The sequence below is a fragment of the Pseudophryne corroboree genome, chromosome 2, assembly GCF_028390025.1.
Source record: "Pseudophryne corroboree isolate aPseCor3 chromosome 2, aPseCor3.hap2, whole genome shotgun sequence".
NCBI lineage: Eukaryota > Metazoa > Chordata > Amphibia > Anura > Myobatrachidae > Pseudophryne > Pseudophryne corroboree.
This window is the reverse complement of record NC_086445.1, coordinates 633,767,425-633,784,941: the sequence shown is the minus strand read 5'-3', so window position 1 is coordinate 633,784,941 and position 17,517 is coordinate 633,767,425. Positions and strand designations below refer to the sequence as shown.

The window sequence follows — 17,517 nt, the reverse complement described above, 5'->3', positions numbered from 1 at the left end:
AGTGGTTCGCCCCACATAATACATCTGACACGAACAACGCAACAGATATATTACAAAGTGTGTGCTGCAATTAATGAAAGATTGTCAGCATCCAGACCAGCGAGCAGACTTTAAAGCTGGCGTGCCACTAGCAATATAGGGGCAACGCCTAGTGATTCAGGATACATGTGATTATGTAAAGGAGATCAAACGCCAATTATTGGATAAAACATTCTACCAAGTATTAGCTATAGATCCCTCCTGTAAATATCAGTTGGAATTAAAAAAATCTTTTAGAAACTGCCAAAATTAAGGGTGTGATTACTCAGGACGAGTTTAATTTCCTCTACCCCCCTCCACCCTAACGTCCCGACATACTATCACCTCCCTAAAATTCACAAAACACTTCACGAACCCCCGGGACGACCTATTATTTCTGGGAAAGGGGGTCTTACGTCTAATTTATCCTACTACGTTGATCACTTTTTACAACCGTGTGCGACATCTCTGAGATCCCATATCTGGGATACCACTGAGTTTATTCAACTTGTGGAAGGCCACAAATGGGCCCCTGATTATATGTTAATCACTTGTGATGTACAAGCATTGTACACCAATACTCCACATGCTAAAGGTGTGCAAGCTGTGGATAATGCACTTATAAAAACCGGAATGGACTCAGATGAAGCGCAATTTTATCACTACTGCTATAAATTTTATTTTAACACACAATCACTTTTTGTTTGATCACTGTCACTATTTACAGGTACTCGGTACAGCGATGGGGATCAGGTTCGCACCGAGTTTTGCTAATATCTACATGGGTGACCTCGAATAGGTCTTAATCTGGGAGGGCCCATACTCTGCGAACCTGGTCCTCTGTTGTCGCTATATCGACGACCTGTCTTTTATTTGGAAAGGGGATGTTAACACAGTTACTAATTTTGTTGAATTTTTAAACACTAATGAATATGGTTTACCCTTCACTTGCACACCACCTTTCACGTATTCATTTTTTGGACGTTACGGTGGAGGTGGTAGAGGAAAAATTGATGGTGTCATCCTATAAAAAAATCTGACACCTGTAGTTACATCCCATATACGAGCAATCACAAGAAGAGCTGGTTAAATAATGTACCTAAAAGTCAACTGTTTAGGATTAGACGTAACTGCACACTAGATTGCACATTTGCCGAACAAGCTGAGGAACTTATTACTTCCTTGAGGGAACGTGAATATCCTGAGGGGGTATTGGAAGAGGCTATTGCCTACTCACAAACGTTAGATAGGGAGAGTATTCTTAAAATTAAAAGTGCATCATCATCTGCTGAAGGTAGAGATGAGAATGAAAATTCATGTACTATAACCGTACGAGATTCCCCTTTAAAAATCAAAAAACCTATTGAGAAATCTAGATTTAATAATAACAATAAAAAAAATCCAGAAAACAAATGAATATAATTTGGCTTTTAAGTCTATATTTAATGCGAAAGCAAATAAAATTTCCTGTATAATTAAACGTAATTATAAGTTACTGTTGACTGATCCGATATTGAGTACCACCCTCCCTGCAAATCCTACGATTATATTTAAAAAAGCTAAAAACCTTAGGAATATACTGGCCCCTAGTTTTTTTTTAAGAGATCTCGTGAGAATATTGAGGTGAGTGAACAACAAACAATAGTGGGCTCAAAGGTTGTGTTTTTTTTTTTAGATGTAACCACAATAGATGTACTACATGTACCCATGTAGTCAACAAAACCAAACATATTTCTTCGTCTTGTTCAAAAACAGAATTTAAGATACAATATTTCATTAATTGCAGCACGCACTTTGTAATATATCTGTTGCGTTGTTCGTGTCAGATGTATTATGTGGGGCGAACCACTAGGGCATTGAAGCTGCGATTTATGGAGCATAGGAGAAATATCCTTAAGGGATATATGAATCATAGTGTCTCACGTCACTACGCTGAAATTCATGCTAGTAATCCTGCCTGTCTCCAACTAATTGGTCTTGAACAGATTAAGGTTACTCCTAGAGGTGGAGACAGATCTAGAACATTATGTCGTCGGGAAGCTGCATGGATTTGGAAACTACAAACCTTGAAACCACAAGGGTTAAATGAGACTATAGACCCTGAATTCATATAGACTATCATGTAGTTTCGTTTTGTTTGAATATTAACACGATCCGTTATCATATCTCTCACTGAATTAATATTCTTCTATTTAGAGAGCAGACTCTATATGGTTTGGGTGTTTAGAGTTTTTTCTGTACATATATGTGTATTTTTAGTAATGTTGTTAGGCTGGCACCCATGACTGTGATCGGACTTGGCGTTGCCCCTATATTGCTAGTGGCACGCCAGCTTTAAAGTCTGCTTGCTGGGCTGGATGCTGACATATAGAACATTTTAGTTTAGAAATCCCTAGTTCTGGATTATAAGAAGTACCTAAAAGTTTATGGTAAAAATATTTATGTTAAATTATATTTATCTGCATAGAACTGGCTGCCCCGTCTTTCAGCTGTCTAAATTTTACGAGTATTGATATATAGGTTTATAGGTACATCAACATGAAGGGGCGTGTGTATGCAGACATGTGGAGCAGTATGCTCTGCTCCACGTTTGATAAATTATTTAAAATGAAATTTAACATATAATAAATTATAGTGGAGGTACTTGTAGTCTACAATTATATTATGGATTTGTCATTATTAATATTGTAGATATAAATATATTTTTTCCCCCATTAGGGGGTGCATGAGGCTATAGATATATAGCTACGTGATTTTTTCTAGTTTATAATTGTGTAGTTCTAGGTCTCATGTTATTCTGTCCGCATGGCATTAAATGTTTTTTAAATGTTTTTTATATGTAAAAAATTGACACTGATAAGATTCATTTTTATTAGGTTGTTTATAAAAGTTGTATTTACTAATAGACCACGTTTAGTGATACTCTGAGCCAAACTCTGTCGGTGTATGAGAGCAATGATTTCATTACACCTGTTGAGACTCCATACACACCTGTCTTCACTGATTACAAAGGACAGGATATAAAAGATTGAAAAAAGTGCTCAGAGAAGAACACTCTGACTCTTGAAGAAGCCGCCTGGGGTGCGGAGAAACGCGTTGAGGGTACAGAGAGAAAGGGTCGCTCAGACCATTAAGTGCCCACAGGAGAAATATACCAACATATACCTAATTGGCTGTCTGCTACCAGTTGCCGGTAATCTGCTCATTTGTGACGAGACTGCACTATCTACTCTTCCCTTGCATCGGGAACCTCCAAATACCCCGCCTTGTTGAGCACTGTTCTATCCGAGCCGGGGGTTATGCACGGCGGCCCGGTGCATTGACACTGTGCCGCATTGAAGGGAACGGTCTCCATTTGAACATGCCGCTGACGGATGTCTCACCCGTGCATAGGGTGATATAGAGCGGCTTTCAACAAGTAACTCTGCGCAGTAAGGACAATCACAGTGCCTCAGTGAGTAGCAGCAACCGTACGGTTATATGTCATTGTATCTATCCACTCCATGGAAATATTTATATCAAATCAGGACACTTATATATGGTCATAGATGCTAAATACATCAGTTGGAGGATTTATCTTTATTTGAACTGTGAGTTATGGAACAACTCTAAGAGACTAACCCAATTAAACTGAGAGTCTCCATCTATAAATTTCAGCGACCTTCTCTTATATGGTTTTCTACTATTCATATTTATATATATTTATATAGATATTAGAGGTGTAATACACCTCAGTTTTATGTGATCTAAATTAGTGTGGTCTATTTTTATTAAGTGTGTATGTTTATTGTTTTTTATGTTATCACAATAAATTGTTTTTTATACATTTGGAAGCATTATTAGAATTGACCTCCGGCCTGGTGTTTGTTCTTATTTGTTCTATTTGTTGAGGATGCCGGCTACCTCCTCACCAGGTGGCTGCCAATTCCAGTGCTTTATTCACACAGTTCTGCTCAGCGCCAACAAACCTCATTTTTTGTTTGCCTACCTAGTACGGCTCCTTCAACACAGAAGGCTAAAAGTACTTTCCCTCTGCCCTTTCGTACTCCAGGTTAAGCAAAAGGTCAGGTGTACCCAAAGCAATCTTGTGCTTCCAGGCCTGCCAAGCCCAGACCGAAGCGTGCCTGGCCGCCCGTCAGCCGGCTTCCAAATCTGACAAGCCGGCCGCATGATGGGGCGGGCCTCCCTCTGGGGGATCCCAGGGTGGGTGGCCGACTTCTAGGTTTTACCCAGGAATGGCTAAAGACCACTTTGGATACCTGGTTGAGGGAAGTCGTTGCTCGAGGTTACGCCATACCCTTCAAGAATCGTCCCCCTCATCGATTTTGCCTGACAGATGTGCCTCTGGATCCGGCAAAAACAAACACGTTGCACTTGGTGGTACATTCCCTCCTGTCCACAGGAGTGGTGGTACAGGTGCCTCTGACTCAGAGGAGCACGGTCCTAGTCCCGAAACCGAACGGGTCCTCGCGGCCCATTCTCAATCTGAAGTCCTTGAACAAGCATGTGCGGATCTCCAAGTTCCGTATGGAAACGCTGCGCTCTATTGTTCCGCCCATGGAGCCTGGGCACTATATGGTCTCCCTGGACATACAGGATGCCTACCTACATATTCCTATTGCGGTATATCATCAGCAGTACCTGCGGTTTGCGGTGGGCAACCTTCATTACCAATTTCGGGCGTTACCCTTTGGTTTGGCGGTCATGACGTCTACACTCCGCCGTCAAGGGTTCAGGATACTACCATACCTAGACAATTTGTTGATCCTGGCCAGAAATTCTCCTGTGTCATCTCGGGTGGCTGATCAACTGGAAGAAATCTTCCCTGGTTCCGGCTCGGAGCATGGTACACCTGGGAGTGTGGTTGGACACTCACAACCAGCGGTTGCTCTTGTCTCAGGAAAAAGTCCTGAAACTTCAGGACAAGATCCGATGCTTCCTATCCCGTCCGCTAGTGTCAATCCATTCGGTGAAGCAAGTGTTAGGTCTCATGGTGTCGGCTTTCGACATGGTGGAGTATGCTCAATTCCATTCTCACCCTCTACAGAAGTTGATTCTGTCCAAGTGGGGACGGCCTGCCTCACCGGATCTGATCTCACATGATCTCCCTATCTCCGGAGGTCCGCCTGTCACCGAGCTGGTGGCTGCAGGACCAACAATTGAGCAGGGGTCGTCCTGTCTGGATATCCAACTGTGTCCTGCTTACGACGGATGCCAGTCTGAGAGGTTGGGGCGCGGTGTTGGAGCAACACTCTCTTCAGGGTCGGTGTATCAAGGAGGAGTCACTACTCCCGATAAACATTCTGGAACTTAGGGCAGTGTTCAATGCGTTAACAATGGCCCAGCATCTCATACAGAACAGGCCTGTTCAAGTACAATCGGACAATGCCACCACGGTGACGTATATCAATCATCAGGGCGGCACTCAAAGCCACATGGCAATGAGGGAAGTATCAAGGATTCTTCAATGGGCAGAATGCCATCTGCCGGCCATATGAGCAGTGTTCATTCTGGGCGTTCTGAACTGGGAGGCGGACTATCTCAGTCGTCAGGACGTGCACGCCGGAGAATGGAGCCTACATCCAGAGGTGTTTTAACTTCTCGTGGACATGTGGGGTCTCCCAGATGTGGACCTGATGGCGTCTCGACACAATCACAAGGTTCTGGTCTTTGGAGCAAGCATAAGGGATCCTCAAGCAGCGTTCGTGGATGCTCTGTCAATCCCGTGGAACTTTCGGCTGCCGTATGTGTTCCCTCCGGTGTCACTCCTGCCCAGAGTAATACGGAATTTTGAGCAAGAAGGAGGAAACCTTCTTCTAGTCGCTCCAGCGTGGCCCAGACGGCACTGGTAGATCTACAGGGCTTCTCGTTGAATCGTGCCCTTCTACTTCCACAACGACCAGACCACCTCGTTCAGGGTCTGTGTGTGTACCAGGATTTGGCCCGGCTGGCTTTGACGGCATGGCTCTTGAGGCTTCCGTCTTGAGGGCCAAGGGTTTTTCTGAGGCGGTAGTTCAAACTATGTTGAAGGCCCGTAAGCCGGCTTCTGCTTGGATATACCATAGGGTCTGGAATGCTTACTTTACTTGGTGTGCGTCTCACAATCATGACGTGTTCAAGTTTAGTACGGCCAAACTTTTGGCCTTTCTACAACAAGGCCTGGACTTAGGCCTGCGTCTGGCCTCCCTCAAGGTTCACATCTCTGCCTTGTCGGTTTGGTTTCAGAGAAAGATTACTACCCTACCTGATGTCCATACATTCACTCAGGGTGTGTTGAGGATTCAGCCTCCTTATGTGCCACCTGTGGCCCCTTGGGATCTGTCACTGGTTTTGGAGGCCTTACAAGAGTCTCCATTTGAGCCTCTTACCTCTGCTGACCTTAAGTGGCTTTCCCTTAAGGTGCTGTTCTTGCTGGCTATTGTTTCGGCTAGAAGGGTCTCGGACTTGGGTGCCTTATCATATAAGTCTCCCTATTTGATTTTTCACCGTGACCGGTTGGTGCTTCGAACACGCCCAGGTTATTTACCCAAGGTGGTGTCTTACTTCCACCTTAACCAGGAGATTGTGGTTCTGGCCTTTAATTCTCCTGAGTTGTCTTCCAAAGAGCGTTCTTTGGATGTGGCACGGGCTCTTTCCGTATCTATGTGAAGAGAACTTCCTCCATTAGGAAATCCGATTCTCTCTTTGTGTTGTTTGGTTTTCACAAACGTGGCTGGCCTGCTTCCAAGCAGACCCTGGCCAGATGGATTAGAATGGTCATTGCACATGCTTATGTACTGGCTGGTCATCCGGTTCCTGCTACCATCAAAGCCCATTCTACTTTGTCGGTTGGACCTTCTTGGGCGGCCCACCGTGGTGCGACCCTTGAACAATTGTGCAACACGTTTATAAGGTTCTATGCCTTCGATACTGCTGCTTCCCAGGATGCTTCCTTTGGACGCCGGGTTCTTGTGCCCGCTACAGTGCGTCCCCTACCGTGAGGAACTTCTTTGGAATATCCCCAATGTAATTCCTTGTGGAGCCCAGTGTACCCCGCAGCAGAAAACAAGATTTATGGTAAGAACTTACTGTTCAATCTCTTTCTGCGAAGTACACTGGGCTCCACAAGGCGCCCACCCTGACGCACTTAGCTTTTTTTTGGTTGGTATTGGCATAGCCGCTGAAAACCTCTCCTGCGGTGAGTGTGTGGGGTAATTGGCTACGATCGATTGTCGTCTCTGGTACCTGCTACTGTTTTGGGCTGGTTAACGAAACTGAGCTCACTGGCATGGAGGCGGTATTATAGAGGAGGCGGCGCTGTGCATTTTGGGAACATTCAAAAGCTTTGAGCCTGTTGGTGCCTCGGATCAAGATCCTACTCTACACCCGAAGTAATTCCTTGTGGAGCCCAGTGTACCTCGCAGAAAGATATTTAACAACGGTAAGTTCTTACCATAAATCTCGTTTTTTTAGTCTCTCCGCATACAGACTTGGTGTGCGTTAATGACATATGGGGCACAATTCAATTAGATGACAATGAAATAGCACCGTGAATAGGCTCCCGCCGCTATTCAATACAGCACCATGTGACACCCAACGACGGGTGTCGACAAAAGTGCCGGAGCCATGCTGATTTCTGCCCTTAGCGCGGCGGAAACAGCGTCTCGCCGGGTATGCAAGTCTGAGAATGCCCGTTCTCGTGGCAAAATATCCTGTTTAGTCCGGGAGAATGGCATTCTCCGACTTACCACTGCGCTGTATTGTCATTGAATTGAATTGAGCCCATGGTTTAATTCCATCTGTAAATATTTTCTTTACAAAGGAATAATATAAACATGGGGGAAGGGGAGATTCAGTTAGCAGCGATAACCTGTTTTGACGTGAAAAATGGGCTTTTATTGTGACTCGTGAGTCTTTTGCCCGCGATAATTCACCATTGGTTTTAACATGGATTTCTTTTGACTACCTCCTGAACACGTGAAAAGTTGGGTATAATCCTTAATTAAGGTAAAAATGTTGGGACTTGGTTCAGAACCACTGGGATATCCCCTTTAATGACTAATTAGGCACTTTAAAGTTTTTCATTATTTTTATTTGGCCAATAATGAATGACATGTAATTTTTAGGGTGAAAAAAATGCAGTATGTTGGGGTGCAAGTTATGGGACAGGTATGTGGCGGTGCTTTATGATATGGTACTGGTATTTTATGGCTTGCAGGTGGGAGTTAGTGTTTGTTTTAAGTGCTGTTGGAGTTGGGCACAGTTTAGAGGGGCTGTGGTGTCATCCCCCGTTTACTTATTCTTTTATTTGTAAAAAAATGTTTAGTATAGCCTGTACAGTGATTGTAGCAGCGTACAGCGGGAGTGCAGCAACTGCAGAGAGCCAAAGCTGGCTTGCCATCAGGTCACTCCCCTGATGGCACTACAGTCTCTACTGATAACTATTGGACCTGGGGACTTGCCCTTTTAGAGTGTATAGGGTATTGTCACAGTCCACGATGGCAGCACCATCCTCATAGGGTCTCTGCGGCAACTTCCTCTGAGAGTGTGTTTGTTCAGTGGGCCGAGGTAACCGGCTAAGCCAGTGTCTTTCCCACAGTGGGGGTGGTTGAACACTGGTATGGTGAGAATAAGTGACCACAAGACGTGGAGGAGGAGAGGGGGGGGAGCATTAAGGCTGCTAAGCTCTCGGCCGGATGGTGTCCGACTTGGTACAGCTACTTGCACTCCAGTGGGAAAACCAGGCTAGGGCCACTGCTCTGCCTGTTTCCTTGGCACCCTGTCTAGCTTCCCTTACACCGGGGAAGCGAATGTGCCCTGACGTAGACCGATGGAGTACACAGGTTTTTAAAAAAAAAAAAAAAAGGTTTTCTTGTTATTTGGAGCATTTATTTGAGGCTCTTCACCTGTGTGCTGCCCAGGAATGTCTTCCATCTTTCCAGGGTCTGTTGGAGTTCTCTGTTTCGGAAGAGGAGGTGGACAAAATTCCAGATGATACATTTCTTCAGATGGTCAAGGATCTGGAGTGTTCCTCAGGTCACGGCGATGAGGATTTAATTAGTGCAGTCCAACTGTCCCTTGAGTCCTACCCCGAAAAATGCAGGCGGTTCTTCAAATGTCATCGCAAGCAGGTGGTTACGTTCCTCTAGTCTTTGGACCTTTCTGATTTTATTCAGGAGGCATGGAAAATGCCGGTTAGAAAGTTTTCTATTTCTTGTGCGTTTTTCTCCGGCCAACGGATGCTTGGCAGCCAAGGCTTTGTAGAAGCCTAGCGCCTGATGGTCTCTTTCCCCACCCAGTTTGGCGGGGGTAGTCTGCCACCTGCTCCATTTCAGGGCATCAATTCCAGGGGTTACATAATCTACTTTCGGTCCTCCACCAGACTCTTTTTTTGCCACCACCCTTCAGAGACTCGTAGCTTCATGTTCCTATTTGGACAGGTCATTATTCGCACCAAGGCCCACTTTCAGTTCCAGTCCTTACCATTCAGTTTGGCCACAGCACCATACGTTTTCATGAAGATCATAGTGGTGATGTCGAGCCTGCTGCACAAGGAAGGTATTGCAGTCATACCTTTTTTGGACGATCTGCTTGTGAAGGCCGATTCGTCTTTCCAGATGCAGATGCACCTAGACTGCACTGTGCAGGTTCCTCAGGATCATGGCCAGATCCTGAATTGCGAAAAAGTCTCACCTGATATCTTTTCAGTGCCTCCTGTTCCTGAGGGTGGTCTATCGACAGCTCTCTGCAGCAGAGTGGTCACTTTGGCATGGATCATTGCTAGTCTTCTAGGTTGGGGTGCCTTGGCATTGCATCTTCGCCTACAATACCTTTGATCAATGTTCGAGGTGGCCCCTCCAATCAGTGTGCTTGAGATCTGAGCCATCTCTTTGGTTCTCTTGGGGGCCCAGTCTGTCTGTCTGGGCCAGCCAGTGTGTATTTAGTCGGACACCACCATGGCGGTAAGTCCTCAGGGCATCATCAGAAGCGTGGGGGCAAGGCCAAAGGTGGCCTGCATTCTTTCCTGGTTGTGGAGGCCTTTATTCTTGCAATCTTAGTGTTGGTCCTTTCAGGCATGGAAAATTGGGAGGAGGACTGCCTAAGCAGAACCACGTTTCTCCCGGTGTGTAGTGGTCACTCCATTTGGAGGTCTTCCAACACTTAATTGGGAAGTAGGGTCTTACGGAGGTAGAACTCGTGGCCTCTCGTCACAGCTTCAAGATTCCCCGTTTTTGTGAGGACCCGGTGTTTGCGATGGATGCCATGGTAGTTCCATGGAACTTCCAGCTGAAGTATCTTTTTTTCCCCAATCCTGTGGTTGCCTTGAGTGCTCAAGCTGGTCAAGTATCAATGGGTTCTGGTTATCCTAGTGGCTCTGGACTTGCTGCGCAGGTCCTGGTACACCTACATTCTCAAACTGTCCGGAGGTCCTGGGTGGCGTCTTCTACTTTGGCCAGATCTGCTGCAGGGTCTGGTCCTTCCTCGGTTGGTTTTAATTGCCTTGCATTTGAGGCTAGACTCTTGATGGGTAAGGGTGCTTCTTCTTCAATAGTCCGTTCTAAACCAGTTTTACAGTATCTCGCAATTACTACAGGGTCCGGAAGATATACATCCTGTGGTGTGAGAAGCACGGATTTCATACTTCGTTGTATCGCCTTCCTCATTACTTTGCTTTCCTTCAGGGCTGTTTGGAGGCTGGTTTACGGCTTTGTTCCTTGAAGGTGCAGTTTTTGGCTCTGTTGATTTTATTTTAAGTGCCGTCTGGTTCTTCTTCCAGAAATTCTACCCTTTTTGCAGGGTGTGTTGTGGGTTCAACCACCGTTAGCACTGTGGGAACTTAATAATCTGGTCCTCTCGGCTCTCTTTGATCCTTTGCGTTTGTCTGAGTTGTCTGGGTGCTTTGTCTTACACTGCTGCCTTTTCTCTTTTTTTTATGATAATACATTTTGCGTATGGGTTCCTTCAGTGTAACCGAAAGCCGCTTTTGTTTTCCACTCAAACAAAACATTGTCTTTCCGTTTTTTTGTCCTTCGTAGTCTTCCTGGACCTGGATGATCGTGCGCTGTTGGATGTCGCCAGTGTCCTGAGGTTGTACTTTTACAGAACTTCCTCTGTCTGCCGCACAGATTCTCTCCTTGTTTTTTATACTGCTCAGAAACGTGTTTGGCTTGCTACAAAGTTGTGGATATGGTACACATGTGAGATGCTGAACTGACCAAGCAGATCTTGTCCAGTATACTGGCTCTGCCCTATATGATATGCTGGCCAAATTTATAAACACTACAGTTAAGTATTTTTTTGTTTTTATTTTATAATTTCAATACTACTGTATGCTTTGAGATGTATTTGTGGATGTAATTGCTCTTTCATGCATGGGATTTTTTTTTGTTTGCTTTGTATCTTTCCTGCAGACAGATAATATTCTAGAGGATCAGGACCTGATAGACATAGGAATCACAGATATGCAGCATCGCCGCCGACTTCTACAGGCTGCCCATTCCTTACCAAAGGTAAATAGCAGTTATATTATTTGCGGATGTGCTAAAAATTGCTGATGAAAAAACTGATTAGTCCAAATAAACATTTTATTCCTGTTGCTACTTATTTGACACTTGAAAGATTATAAGCATGTGAGAAGGACCCTCTTGCTGCTTCATTTGTCTGTTAATACCCTTATTTCCCCTTCAATACTTCATGGCTACCCTTACAAATGAGTAGCTTTCCTACTAACAGACAGGTAAATAAAACTTCCCCAGATGGTATGCAATGCAGCTTCCTCCATGTCTTTTTTTTTTTTTTGTCTCTAAGCATAGAGACATAAAAGGTAGTGTTTCTTTTTCTTCTGTTGTGCAGCGGCTTACCTAGTCATCCGTCCCAGCGATGTCTCGGGAGCAGATCTGGTTGTTAACCACATTTGAAAAGCACTAAAAAGACTGTAAAAAAGGGTTGCAGAGCAGTTCTGACTATTCTTGTGGGCCTTACACACTTGCCGATGTGTGCGCCCGATGTGAACAATCTCGTTCAGTAATGAACGAGAAATTGTTCATATCTTTCAGTGTGAAGGCACCAACGATCAACGATGCGCTGCCCTGCGGCCGTACATCGTTGGTGCCGGCTCGTTTATACCTGCAAGCCAATATGGACAATATTGTCCATATTAGCATGCAGGTCTATGGGGCTGGGTGACGTCACATCACTTTCCCTGTCACATCCATCCCCGTCACCGGGTTGGCCGTCGGACACCACAGCAAATGTGTAGGGGAGCCTGAGCCATATCCCAATCAGGTGAAAACCACCCACTCAAGATAAACCACTACGTTAAGGGGGATTTCATTCAATCTGTACTGAATCATTACATTAATTAGTGTTTTTTTGCTATTAGGGAATGCTAAAACTGTGACAGGGCATCATGGGATATGTAATGTCACAGCTGGGTCTCTCACAAGTATGGAGATAGATAGATATATACACTGCTCAAAAAAATAAAGGGAACACTAAAATAACACATCCTAGATCTGAATGAACGAAATATTCTTATTAAATATTTTGTTCTTTACATAGTTGAATGTGCTGACAACAAAATCACACAAAAATTATCAATGAAAATAAAATTTCTCTAACGTCCTAAGTGGATGCTGGGACTCCGTAAGGACCATGGGGAATAGCGGCTCCGCAGGAGACTGGGCACAACTATAAAGAAAGTTTTAGGTCTAACTGGTGTGCACTGGCTCCTCCCACTATGACCCTCCTCCAGACTTCAGTTAGAATCTTGTGCCCGGCTGAGCTGGATGCACACTAGGGGCTCTCCTGAGCTCCTAGAAAAAGTATATTTAGGTTTTTTATTTTACAGTGAGATCTGCTGTCAACAGACTCACTGCAGCGAGGGACTAAGGGGAGAAGAAGCGAACCTACCTAACAGGTGGTAGTTTGGGCTTCTTAGGCTACTGGACACCATTAGCTCCAGAGGGATCGACCGCAGGACCCGACCTTGGTGTTCGTTCCCGGAGCCGCGCCGCCGTCCCCCTTACAGAGCCAGAAGCACGAAGAGGTCCGGAAAATCGGCGGCAGAAGACTTCAGTCTTCACCAAGGTAGCGCACAGCACTGCAGCTGTGCGCCATTGCTCCTCATGTACACCTCACACTCCGGTCACTGATGGGTGCAGGGCGCTGGGGGGGGGGCGCCCTGAGGGCAATATATGACACCTTGGCTGGCAAATCTACATCATATATAGTCCTAGAGGCTATATAGATGTAAAATTACCCCTGCCAGTATTCCAGAAAAAGCGGGAGAAAGTCAGCCGAAAAAGGGGCGGGGCCATCTCCCTCAGCACACTGGCGCCATTTTTCCCTCACAGCTCCGCTGGAAGGAAGCTCCCTGGCTCTCCCCTGCAGTCTGAACACTACAGAAGGGTAAAAAGAGAGGGGGGGCACTAAATTTAGGCGCAGTATAGATATATATATATGATATATAAAAAAGCAGCTTTAAGGGAAAACATTTATAGTGGGATCCCTGTGTTATATAGCGCTCTGGTGTGTGCTGGCATACTCTCTCTCTGTCTCCCCAAAGGGCTTTGTGGGGTCCTGTCTTCTGTCAGAGCATTCCCTGTGTGTTTGCGGTGTGTCGACATGTTTGATGAGGAGGCTTATGTGGAGGCGGAGCAAATGCCTGTAAACGTGATGTCACCCCCTGCGGGGTCGACACCTGAGTGGATGGTGCTGTGGAAGGAATTACGCGACAGTGTCGACTCCTTGCATAAAAGGTTTGACGACATACCTAATGTGGGACAGCCGGCTTCTCAGCCTGTGCCTGCCCAGGCGTCTCAAAAGTCATCAGGGGCTCTAAAACGCCCGCTACCTCAGATGACAGACACAGATGTCGACACGGATACTGACTCCAGTGTCGACGACGATGAGACTAATGTAACTTCCAGTAGGGCCACACGTTACATGATTGAGGCAATGAAAAATGTGTTGCACATTTCTGATGTTACCCCCGGTACCACAAAAAAGGGTATTATGTTTGGAGAAAAAAAACTACCAGTAGCTTTTCCGCCATCTGAAGAGTTAAATGAAGTGTGTGAAGAAGCGTGGGCTTCCCCTGATAAAAAGCTGGTAATTTCTAAGAGGTTACTAATGGCGTACCCTTTCCCGCCAGAGGATAGGTCACGCTGGGAAACATCCCCTAGGGTGGATAAAGCGCTCACACGCTTGTCAAAGAAGGTGGCACTACCGTCTCCGGATACGGCCGCCCTGAAGGAATCTGCTGATAGAAAGCAGGAGGCTATCCTGAAATCTATATATACACACGCAGGTGTTATACTGAGACCGGCTATTGCTTCAGCCTGGATGTGCAGTGCTGCTGCTGCGTGGTCAGATTCCCTGTCAGAAAATATAGATACCCTAGACAGGGACACTATATTGCTAAACGTAGAACATATAAAAGACGCACTTTTATACATGAGGGATGCACAGAGGGATATTTGCCGGCTGGCATCCAAAATTAGTGCAATGTCCATTTCTGCCAGGAGAGGGTTATGGACTCGGCAGTGGACAGGAGATGCAGATTCCAAACGACATATGGAAGTTCTGCCTTATAAGGGTGAGGAGTTGTTCGGGGATGGTCTCTCGGACTTCGTATCCACAGCAACAGCTGGGAAGTCTACATTTTTACCCCATGTTCCCTCACAACCAAAGAAAGCACCGCATTATCAGGTACAGTCCTTTCGGCCCAATAGGGGCAAGCGGGTTAAAGGCGCGTCCTTTCTGCCCAGAGGCAGAGGTAGGGGAAAGAAGCTGCAGCATACAGCCAGTTCCCAGGAGCAAAAGTCCTCCCCCGCTTCCTCTAAGTCCACAGCATGACGCTGGGGCTCCACAGGCGGAGCCAGGTGCGGTGGGGGCCCGTCTCAAATTTTTCAGCAATCAGTGGGCTCGCTCACGGGTGGATCCCTGGATCCTTCAAGTAGTATCTCAGGGGTACAAGCTGGAATTCGAGACGTCTCCCCCCCCGCCGCTTCCTCAAATCTGCCTTGCCAACCACTCCCTCAGGCAGGGAGGCAGTGTTACAGGCAATTCACAAGCTGTATTCACAACAAGTGATAGTAAAGGTGCCCCTACTTCAACAAGGAAGGGGTTACTATTCCACAATGTTTGTGGTACCGAAACCGGACGGTTCGGTGAGACCCATTTTAAATTTGAAATCCTTGAACACATATATAAAAAAATTCAAGTTCAAGATGGAATCGCTCAGGGCGGTTATTGCAAGCCTGGACGAGGGAGATAACATGGTATCACTGGACATCAAGGATGCTTACCTGCATGTCCCCATTTACCATCCTCACCAGGAGTACCTCAGGTTTGTGGTACAGGATTGTCATTACCAATTCCAGACGTTGCCGTTCGGTCTATCATGGCTCCGAGGGTCTTTACCAAGGTAATGGCCGAAATGATGATACTCCTTCGAAAGAAGGGAGTTTTAATTATCCCGTACTTGGACGATCTCCTGATAAAGGCGAGGTCCAAAGAGCAGTTGTTGGTCGGGGTAGCACTATCTCGGGAAGTGCTACAACAGCACGGCTGGATTCTAAACATTCCAAAGTCACAGCTGGTTCCTACGACACGTCTACTGATCCTGGGGATGGTTCTGGACACAGAACAGAGAAAAGTGTTTCTCCCGGATGAGAAGGCCAAGGAGCTGTCATCTCTAGTCAGAGGCCTCCTAAAACCAAAACAGGTGTCGGTGCATCACTGCACGCGGATCCTGGGAAAAATGGTAGCTTCCTACGAAGCGATTCCATTCGACAGGTTTCATGCAAGAACCTTTCAGTGGGACCTGTTGGACAAGTGGTCCGGATCGCATCTTCAGATGCATCGTCTGATATCCCTGTCTCCAAGGACAAGGGTGTCTCTGCTGTGGTGGCTGCAGAGTGCTCATCTTCAAGAGGGCCGCAGATTCGGCATACACGACTGGGTCCTGGTGACCACGGATGCCAGCCTTCGAGGCTGGGGGACAGTCACACAGGGAAGAAACTTCCAAGGACTATGGTCAAGTCAGGAGACTTCCCTGCACATAAATATTCTGGAACTAAGGGCCATTTACAATGCCCTAAGTCAGGCAAAACCCCTGCTTCAAAACCAGCCGGTATTGATCCAGTCAGACAACATCACGGCGGTCGCCCATGTAAACCGACAGGGCGGCACGAGAAGCAGGACGGCGATGGCAGAAGCCACAAGGATTCTCCGATGGGCGGAAAATCACGTGTTAGCACTGTCAGCAGTGTTCATTCCGGGAGTGGACAACTGGGAAGCAGACTTCCTCAGCAGGCACGACCTCCACCCACCCGGGAGAGTGGGGACTTAATCCAGAAGTCTTCCAAATGATTGTAAACCGTTGGGAAAGACCACAGGTGGACATGATGGCGTCCCGCCTAAACAAAAAGCTAGAAAAGTATTGCGCCAGGTCAAGAGACCCGCAGGCGATAGCTGTGGACGCTCTAGTGACACCGTGGGTGTACCGGTCGGTTTATGTGTTCCCTCCTCTTCCTCTCATACCAAAGGTACTGAGGATAATAAGGAGAAGAGGAGTAAGAACTATACTCATTGTTCCGGATTGGCCAAGAAGAGCTTGGTACCCGGAACTTCAAGAAATTATCTCAGAGGACCCATGGCCTCTACCGCTCAGACAAGACCTGCTGCTGCAGGGGCCCTGTCTGTTCCAAGACTTACCGCGGCTGCGTTTGACGGCATGGCGGTTGAACACCGGATCCTGAAGGAAAAGGGCATTCCGGAGGAAGTTATTCCTACGCTGATTAAGGCTAGGAAAGAAGTAACCGCAAATCATTATCACCGCATATGGCGAAAATATGTTGCGTGGTGTGAGGCCAGGAAGGCCCCAACGGAGGAATTTCAGCTGGGCCGTTTCCTGCACTTCCTACAGTCAGGGGTGACTATAGGCCTTAAATTGGGTTCCATTAAGGTCCAAATTTCGGTTCTATCGATTTTCTTCCAGAGAGAACTGGCTTCGCTACCTGAAGTTCAGACTTTTGTTAAGGGAGTGCTGCATATTCAGCCCCCTTTTGTGCCTCCAGTGGCACCTTGGGATCTCAACGTGGTGTTGGATTTCCTAAAGTCACATTGGTTTGAGCCACTGAAAACCGTGGATTTGAAATATCTCACGTGGAAAGTGGTCATGTTGTTGGCCTTGGCTTCGGCCAGGCGTGTATCAGAATTGGCAGCTTTCTCATGTAAAAGCCCTTATCTGATTTTCCATATGGATAGGGCAGAATTGAGGACTCGTCCCCAGTTTCTCCCTAAAGTGGTATCAGTGTTTCATCTGAACCAACCTATTGTGGTGCCTGCGGCTACAGAAGACTTGGAGGCTTCCAAGTTGTTGGACGTAGTCAGGGCCCTGAAAATATATGTTTCCAGGATGGCTGGAGTCAGGAAAACTGACTCGCTATTTATCCTGTATGCGCCCAACAAGTTGGGCGCACCTGCTTCAAAGCAGGCTATTGCTCGCTGGAT

The 17,517-nt window shown here is 46.4% G+C and overlaps 1 protein-coding gene across 6 annotated transcripts in view; it reads left to right on the top strand.

Annotated features, from left to right (window-relative positions):
- ANKS1A (ankyrin repeat and sterile alpha motif domain containing 1A) overlaps positions 1-17,517 on the top strand; it is a 599,988-nt gene that overhangs the window by 476,402 nt on the left and 106,069 nt on the right. For all 6 annotated transcript variants that reach the window (XM_063954919.1, XM_063954917.1, XM_063954921.1 and 3 more), the window contains one exon: positions 11,409-11,507. In XM_063954919.1, coding sequence (XP_063810989.1) covers positions 11,409-11,507 — 99 coding nt within the window. The remainder of the gene's footprint in view (positions 1-11,408; positions 11,508-17,517) is intronic.